Source organism: Myotis lucifugus, unplaced genomic scaffold (assembly GCF_000147115.1).
Source record: "Myotis lucifugus unplaced genomic scaffold, Myoluc2.0 scaffold_899, whole genome shotgun sequence".
Classification (NCBI taxonomy): Eukaryota; Metazoa; Chordata; class Mammalia; order Chiroptera; family Vespertilionidae; genus Myotis; species Myotis lucifugus.
This window is the reverse complement of record NW_005871947.1, coordinates 199,406-208,141: the sequence shown is the minus strand read 5'-3', so window position 1 is coordinate 208,141 and position 8,736 is coordinate 199,406. Positions and strand designations below refer to the sequence as shown.

The following is an 8,736-nucleotide window of genomic DNA, read 5'->3' as shown; positions in this document are numbered from 1 at the left end:
CCGTGGGCAGGAGACTGGACTGTAGGCAGGGGCCAGACGGGGGGCAAGGGCCTGAACCTGTAGGCAGGGGCCCAGACCGTGAGTAGGGGGCTGGACCGTAGGCAGGGGCCAGACCGTAGGCAGGTGTCTAGACCGTAGGCAGGGGCCAGACCGTGGGCAGGGGGCTGGACCGTAGGCAGGGGCCAGAGTGTGGGCAGGGGCCAGACCGTAGGCAGGGGCCAGACCGTAGGCAGGGGGCTGGCCCGTGGGCAGGGGCCAGAGTGTGGGCAGGGGCCAGACCGTGGGCAGGAGACTGGACTGTAGGCAGGGGCCAGACTGTGGGCAGGGGCCTGGACCGTAGGCAGGGGGCCAGACCGTGGGCAGGGGGCTGGACCGTAGCTCCAGGATTTGTGCTGAGGCAGCAGCTCAGACACCTGCTGTCACCCTGTTTTTCTGATCCTGTTGCTCAGGAGTGGGCCCCGGGATGTGGGCAACTGAACCAAGAGAGGACTGGTTTCGGGATGGTGTGTCATGGAAACCGTGGGAAGCAGACTGGCCCTGACTGTGGGGGAGGGTGGCTGGGTCCTGCTGCCTGGAAATAAGTCTTGATCTTGTATGTCATGACCTTCAGTGCTGCCAGAGCCCTTCTCACCCAGTCTTCCCCTCGGTGGGGCGGGTGTGGTCCACCCTGAGGTGAGGAAACCACATTCACGCTGGTGACGCCCCGAAGGCCTCCCATCCGAGAGGGAGAGCAGCCCCTCCTCCTTTGGCCCCTGTCTGATGGAGAACAATGAGCCCGCCAGTCCCATCAGTCCCGCGTGGGGACCCGGCCATTCCTGTCCTCGGCCTGCAAGCTCCGTGAACAGCCAGGGAACAGCCAGCGGCAGTGACCATGGAAACAGCCTTGGGCTGGGAACATTTTACTGTGACTTGAAGGGAGGACGGGGCAGGCCTGGAGCAGTGGTGGTCCCATTCGGGGTTGTGGCCTCGCCTTTCCATGGGCTCCAGGCCTGGTTGACGTTGGGGACAGGGAGTGTCTCCATGTGCCAGGCCTACAGGCTACAGCAGACGTGCTGCGGGCGGGGTGTTCCGGGAAGAGCTCCTGCCTCTCTGGACGGTCAGGGAAAGAGAGCCTTCTGGGCTCAGGAGCTGAGGGCCCGGCGGAGCTGGTGTCCAGGGCTGTGACTGAGGAGCGCCTCTCACCACTGTCCCTCTGGCCCCCAGGCCACGCGGGCTGCCCGTTCTGCCTCTCCAGGGTGCAGGGCAGGCTGCGTGCGCGGGAGTGCGGGTGGAGCGGCCCTGAGAGCACGGGGAGAGAAGAGACGGCAGGCCCTGCGGGTGAGACTTGTGGCATGGAGAGGGGGCAGGGCCGGGCCGGACGCCTGCCACGCAGTGTGGACGCTCAGATCCATCGGTCGGGAGGTGGGCCAGGTAGTCAGTCGGGAAGCCGCCTTTCTCTCTGGCGAGCTAGACCTCTGCTCCTGGGCTTCACGTCTCTTTTCTTTTCTAACGACATGAGAGTTTTACTAGACTCTGAAAACAGGAGGTGCGATGACCGTTTGCAGCCAGTTTCCCCATCACGGTAGTCATGTACCAAACCAAGGAGTGTCGGTCTTGAGCCAGACTCACAGAGTCCCCTGGCCCTGGCCCTGGCCCTGGCCCTGGCCTCAGTGCGGTGTCTGCCTTGCTGCTCTGGGGCCATTTGATCTTCTCAGTATTTGTCAGGATCATGTCATGTAGGGTGACATGTTGATTCCTTAGTTCTGATATGATGAGACAAAGGCTGATAGATCCTCTCTGTAAAAAAATCAATAAAATATTTTTGAGAAAAAAAAAGAATCTGTCTCGGGTTCAGTAGTTGGACAGAGATTTGCCTGGGGGTCTTTTCTTTGGAGTTCACAGTGTTTCTCTAATCGATGGCTTGATGTTTTTCATTAATGTTAAAAATTCTCAGTCGTGATCTATTTATTGCCTCTGGGACTGTAATTACATGTATGTCAGATCTTTTTGATCCTGTTGCATGTGTCTCTCATGCTCTTTTCTGTAATTTCCAACTTCTGTGTGCCTCAGTCTGGACATTTTCTGGCTTGTCTTACCGTTTACTAGTCCTTTCTTTATATGTGCCCTAACTACTATTGAACTCATTTATTGAGTCCTTAGTGTTGGTTATATTTTCAACTGTTGAATTCCCATTGGATTAATTTTTGCAGTTTCAGGTTGTCTGCTGAAATTCTCCATCTTGTGGTTTATCTTCCTGAACTTTTATTAGTGTTAATGATTTTACTTTTCGTTTCTAACCATTCCAGTATTTGGATCACCCATGAATGCATGTATGTTGTCTTTATTTTTTCTCACGGCTTTGATTGAATCCTGGATGTTAGGTATGAAAAGTTCTAGAGATAATTTGTGGTTCCGGGTAATTTATTTTCCTCTAGAGCAGCGATTTTCAACCATTTTCATCTCATGGCACACATAAATGAACTATTAAAATTCTGCGGCACACCAAAAAATATATTATTTTTCATTGATCTGACAGAAAATAGGTATCGTTTTTATTCATTCACATTGGACAGCGATTGTTGTGTTGGCTGTTGTCATTTTTCTGTTTGATAATCTACGGAGAGAAGGTCAGTGCTCCTGACTAAGTGGTCAGGTGTTGCATGTTGTAGACATGCCTGCAGCACCGGTCGGAATTGCTGCTCGGGAGAGAATTGTTCCAGCTGCAGGCGGGCAGGGGGCTTGGGCGCCCTGGCCCACCCCTCAGGCCTGAAGGAGAAGTTTCCTCTCCCAGTGCCCAGTCACACGGCCCCTTCTTCCCACGGCAGCCGCCGGTGACTGCCGATGCCCAGCTCTGTTCCTGCTTCAGGTTCACCCCGATTCTGAAGATGGGGTCATGTGGGGATCACAACAGAAAGCCTGGGGTGGCCAGGGCCCTGCTTCTTGGCTGGCCTGCACACAGACTTTGTCTCTTCGGGCCCTGGGATTGCAGGAGGCTCTGCTGCCGGTAGACAGATGCTCCGTCGGCCGACCCTGCCTTCTGCTGGGCGTGCAGCCCCTCCGGTCCCTGCGGCGTTGGCCCTTCTCCAAGGCCACCAGCAGATTTAAAAACTCACAGGTGGGCAAGAGTAGGACCCGTATCCACTGCTGGTGATGGTTGGTTAAATTACCAGCCATCATTACCTACAAGATAGTCATAAGGGTATAAAATAACAATAGTAAGAAAACAAATAATATAAATCCCAAATAATAAAAGCCTAATATGCAAATTGTCCCCTCGGGCGGTCGTTCTCCCGCTCGCTATGATGTGCACTCACCACCAGGGGGTGGCGCGGAACATGGTGGGCGTCGGTGATGCAGTGCTGGCAGTGGGCGGCAGTGGAGGCAGCGGGATGGTGGAGCAGGTGAGGGGGTGGCGCCAGGCCAAGGCGGGGCTGCGAGGCTGGGGGCGCCAGCTGGGGCCTGATCTCCGCAGGCCACCCCGAGGGGCCTTACCCAGGCGTGAATCATGCACCGGGCCTCTAGAATACAGTAATAAATAATAGTAATACAAGAAGAAGCTGAGTGGCATGCTCACAGCTGTAAACCTAGCTTTTCCCACGCCTGTGTCTGTTGTCAGGCTTTTTAAGTTGTTTGCAGAGGGCGGGAGGGCTTAAACAAGCCGCAGTCCTGCATCGGAAAGGCCAGGCCTGAGCAGAACCCTGTGCCCAGGACCTCTCCCAGAGGCTTGCCCTTGGGCTGTGAGGGGGGTGGGGGTGGGGTGGGAAGGGCAGTGTCTTCATCAGCTCTCACAGTGAGTCCGGGGGCCTTGAACCTGGCTTGACAGACCTGACACCCAGCATAGCCTGCCTCCTGGTTTGCAGATGTGGAAGCTGAGGCCCAGAATGGGACAGTCCATTGACCGGGACCCAGGTGTTCATGATTGACCAGTGCCCAGCTCCAGGGGCACAGGGACAGTGGGAGCTGGGGGCTGCTGAGCGTTTTTCCAGGGGCTTCTGGCACCTCCCTGTCCCCTGCCGTGTCCTCCCTCAGTCCAGCTGCTGTGCTGAGGCCCGGGCAGGGGAGGGCATGGGTGTGTGCCGCTCAGGGTCCTGGCACAGTCCCCGCTCCCGCCCCCCGACTCTCGAGACTGATTTCTCACGGAACCCTGGAGCCAGTTTGAGAGTGACAGTGTTTTTCCCACAAATCCCTGCAGTTTCCCACACCCAGTTTCTCTTCTGCTTTTCTCCCCACCCTGTGGTGAGGGGAAGTCAGTGTGCGGGGCACGCCCCCTGCAACCTGATCTGCCACTAACCTGAGGCCTGGGGAGGCGTGAGGGGCAGGCGGTGGCCAGGGCTGGCATCCCTGCTCCTCAGAGGCCAGGCGGGCACTGCCCCCAGGGCACAAAGATTCAGCCTGGCCCTGGGGCTGTGGTCTCAGGGGCCCTGGAAGAGGGGATGGGGCAGGTGCTGGTGACTAGGGACTGAACTTGAAGTCCCCACGTCCAGACCGCTTGCTGCCAGTGCTGGCCGTGTGGTCACAGCCCCTGCCCTCCCCACCGGAGAGGCTGTCTGCCAGGGTGGGGGCTGACGGCAGCCCTTGGTGGCCTGGCACAGAGGGGTTTGGTAGATGAGACTGCGAGCCTGCTGTTGGGAGACTGTCCCCTGTCCTGGAGGCCCAGGACGTCTGAGGGCAGCAGTCCTTGCAAAGACCCCTGGGAGGTCGTGGGGAGGACGAGGACCCGCACTGCAGTCCTGCCTGGCTGGCAGGTGGGCCGGGCACTCTGCCCCAGGGCCTGGTCCTGGCCCAGTGGCTCCTTATTGAGCAGCAGCCCCCAGGGGCCCTCTGCCCCTCTGGGGAGTCGTCCAGGGGTGCGGGTGGGGACTGAGGGCTGCCGCGCCCGGGGGCCCAGTGCTGGTGCAGCTGCCCGGTCTGCGGAGACTCCGCTACGGGGACAGTGGCACGTGCATGTGGCAGTCCCAGCGTGTGACTGGTCCCTCGTGGTTCCCCTCACAGAGGTCTTGGGCTCTGCCCTCCACGGTGTCAGGCCAGTCCCCTCAGCCCTACCGGCCACGCCCAGCACAGATCTTGCCATCAGAGTCCAGGGACGATGTACCAGTGGCCCCGGCACGGAGGCTCTGAGGAGGCGGCCAGGCTTGGGAACCAGTGGGCGACGACCAGCTTTGTCTTTCAGGAGTAACTCAGCCAGGGCTCTGCTGTGAGACCATCTACAGTTGGGGCCGTCTCTGACCCTCAGCTCCTGTAACTGTCAGAGGAAGATAATCCCGGGGAGACACTGGTGAATGCTGCTCGGGCACCCCAGCCCCAGCTCCCATGGGAGCCGGCAGGGTGGGCAGGGCCTTGGGAGAGCTGCCAGCCAGCTGCTGAGAGGGATGAGGGGCTGAGGCTCAGAGGGCGGGCCCACAGCACTTCGGTCCCCGGCCTTCCTCCTCCGCGGCCGCTCCAGAGAGGAAGGGGGAAGTCACAGCTGTGTGGCTCCGTCGGTCTGGCCTGCACGTGTCTGCGGCGATCCAGACTGTCCCGGACTGTCCCCCATTCACTCCATCTCCGCTTGCTCTCCGCTTGCAGGGAGCTCAGGCTGCGGAACTACGTCCCCGCGGACGAGGACCTCAAGAGGAGGAGGGTGCCCCAGGCCAAGCCCGTGGCAGGTAGGTGGCTGGTCTCTGCTCCGGGCACGGCCAGTGCCTCCTCTTGGAAAGGAAGCTGGCAATGCCAGGCTGGAAGGTGGGCCTCCAGCACCCTCCCCACCACCACCTGGCAGGTGCACACGTGGTCAGAGTTGGTGACCGCAGAGAAGCAGGCAGGGCTCTGCCCTGCTCGTACCCCGACTGGGAGGCCTCCCAGGGGCCTTGGAGGGAAGAGGCCACATCTCAGAGGAACCCTCTGGGCTGAGAAGTGGTGCCCGGACCCTTGAAGGGTCAGAGAGAGACCCCGACAAGGGCAGGTGCTGCGAGAGCAGGGGCAGGCGGACGCCCACCAGGTGGAGGTGTGACAGTGCCAGGCCCAGAGGCCGGGAGAGGTGGTCTGCGGTGGGTGAGGGCCGCCGCCGAGGGCTGCAATCTCGCAAGTGTGGGCAGCAGCCAGGAGCCAGGAGCATCGGCCAGCAGTGGCCTGTCCCCCGCCACCTGCACCAGAGATGCTGGGGTTCTTGTCACGCAGGTCCCTGACTCTTTTAAACTTCGTTTTTGCTTTCAATTCGATGAGTAATAAGTGAATAAATACATTATCTTGTAAAACAACAAAGTGCTGCCTTTTCAGCCACACCCGTCTGCTTCCTCATCTCCTTTGCCCCTGAAATTCCCATGTGTCCCGGGTGTTTTGGGCCCCACTGTGGTGGGTCCAGTGGCGCCTTGTGGGGAGGGGGCAGTGAGGCAGGACAGAGGAGAGGGACAGGGAGCTGGTCCCATGCCTCGGGGGCAGTACCCATGGCTGGAGGGGGAGGCAGGACGGGGGGCCCTGAGGGAACGTGGGCCCTGTGATGAGCCTGGCAGAAGCCGGTAGAGCCCAGGTTTGATGTGAGGGCTCCCAGCGTCTGTGCCACAGGGGCAGGGTCCCCGGTCGCTGCCTGGAGGCCCAGGGTGCTCGAGTGCGCCTCCAGGTGGCAGTCCCCGTCTGGGAGCACGGGAGCACACCTCTGTGTGAGATGGGAGGAAATCCTGGAGCCCCTGGAGACTGGGGAGAGCCGGTCTTCTGGGCCCTGCCCAGAACCCACTTTGGATGAATTCACAGCTGGGGGCGAAGTCTGGCTCTGACTACGCCAGCTGCCTGCTTTGCCCCGGGTGGCTTTCATCCTGGGAGCCCCCAGCCTTCCTCCAGAGCCACCTTCCAGGGTCTTCCGTCTGGCTGGCTGGGGGCCAAAGGGACAAGAGAGGTCCCCAGGACCGGCCTGCACCCTCTTCCCTTGCCGTGGCTGCAGCTGCTGTCACCAGGCAAGTGGCAGCCTCTCCCAGCCCCCCTTGTTGTCTTGCGCCCTCTAGTGGAAGAGAAGGTGAGGGAGCAGCTGGAGGCCGCCAAGCCCGAGCCAGTCATTGAGGAAGTGGTGAGTGGCAGGGTGGCGAGTGGCCCATTCTCGCCGCTCCTGAGGCCTTTCCTCCTGCACCTGCTCTCCTTCCTCCTCCCTTCTCTTCCCTTCTTTTTCCCTTTCCACCTTCCACGGCCCCTCACCTCTCCTTCCTCCTTTTCTTCCTCCCATTTTCCTACCTCTGTCCATCTCCCTCCTTCCTTTGGGGTGGGGCCCCTCTGGCCCTGACAGGTGTCTCCTTCCTCCCCAGGACCTGGCCAACCTCGCACCCCGGAAGCCTGACTGGTAAGTGTTGCAAGGGGAGAACCTGTGCAGACTGAGGGGCGGGAGCGCTTGGTGCCGGGCCCTGGGCCAGGGGTGGGCCTGTTCCTCTCGTCTGTAAGTCTGTCAGGGGCAGCGCCAGAGGGAGGTGTTGAAAGTTGATGAAATGAGCTTGGGGCCTAAGTCCTGGGAACCCAGAGCCAGGGGACAGCGTGGGTGCCTTCTGGGAGCTCCGGGTGTGGAGGAGGAGCAGGACTCAGTGCACTGGGCAGGTCGCTTCTGAGCAATGACTGAGGGGCCAGAGGAACCGTCCACCCTTGCACACCTGGGCTTCAGTGGGTGGGCCTGTGGGCTAGTCCCTGCCTCCCTGGGCTGGAAGGATGGCAGGTGCTGAGTGTGGGAGGGTCCTGGCTGGTTCCTGAGGCCTGAGGGGCTGCAGGCAAGATGGGCCCAGGGCCACACCGGGCCAGCCTTCAGCCTCTGGCCTCCTGCCACCTCCCTGCCATAGGGACCTCAAGAGAGACGTAGCCAAGAAGCTGGAGAAGCTGGAGAAGCGGACCCAGAGGGCCATCGCCGAGCTGATCCGTGAGTGCAGGCCTGGTGAGGTGGGTCCCTGCCCTCGGGGTGGCAGCCCAGGTACAGGGCCTCTCTCACCCTCCTGTCTGCTGTCCATCCAGGTGAGAGGCTGAAAGGCCAGGAGGACAGCCTGGCCTCCGCAGTGGACGCCACCAATGAACAAGAGGCCTGCGACTCCGACTGAGGCCTGCCCCGAGGGAGGAAGGTGCTGGACGGGTGGGGGCTGAGCTGGCCATCGCTTCCCGTTTGCCTTCAGCGCAGTGGCTCCCCACCCCGTCGGGGAGCCCGCCATAGGGAGAGCCAGCTCCTGTCTCCCGAGCAGCTCCATGGGCCTGCGCACGTATGTGTGCCTGTATATATTGTGGACTTTTTTTTCTGTAAATAGAAATAAGCAGACCCCTGTGTGTGGCAGAAAGCTATCAAGTATTTCCTGGGTCCTTGGGGTGCTTGAGTTTGGGTCCCAGACAGGGTGTGTAGAGGTGATGCTTGATTGAGAAAGCCCTGTGTGGGGCTGAGCACATGGGCTGACCTTCCGGGCTCAGTCCTTGGGCAGCGGTCATCTCAGAACCCTTGAGGGACAGAGGTCTGAGAGAGTCTGGAGACCTGCGTGGGGCTAGGCTTGCAGTGTTACGTGGGGCAGCCAGAGAGGCTCCCCCTGCTCTGTGGGCCCCTTGCAGTGGGACAGAGGGAGGAGCCTGGGCCCGTGCAGGGGTCAGCTTGGACCCATCGCCACCACGATTGAAATTGAGGTTCCATGGAAAAGGAAGAGAGAAAGGATGCTGGGAGGACAGCCAGCAGGGCCTGCCACAGGCGGCAGGAAGAAATGGTGAGCAAAGATAGGTAGACATTGCAAAAATCAGCATTGACTGACCTAGCAGGACAGAGGTAACAACAAAAAAAGA

General features: G+C 60.2%; 1 protein-coding gene across 1 annotated transcript in view; it reads left to right on the top strand.

Moving 5' to 3' along the window:
• The window catches only part of CCDC12 (coiled-coil domain containing 12), a 34,390-nt gene extending 26,141 nt beyond the window's left edge, over window positions 1-8,249 (top strand). The window contains exons 4-9 of the mRNA XM_023747533.1: window positions 5,179-5,254; window positions 5,545-5,624; window positions 6,954-7,015; window positions 7,248-7,282; window positions 7,767-7,843; window positions 7,936-8,249. Coding sequence (XP_023603301.1) covers window positions 5,179-5,254; window positions 5,545-5,624; window positions 6,954-7,015; window positions 7,248-7,282; window positions 7,767-7,843; window positions 7,936-8,018 — 413 coding nt within the window. The 3' untranslated portion in view covers window positions 8,019-8,249. The remainder of the gene's footprint in view (window positions 1-5,178; window positions 5,255-5,544; window positions 5,625-6,953; window positions 7,016-7,247; window positions 7,283-7,766; window positions 7,844-7,935) is intronic.
• Window positions 8,250-8,736: the final 487 nt, after the last annotated feature.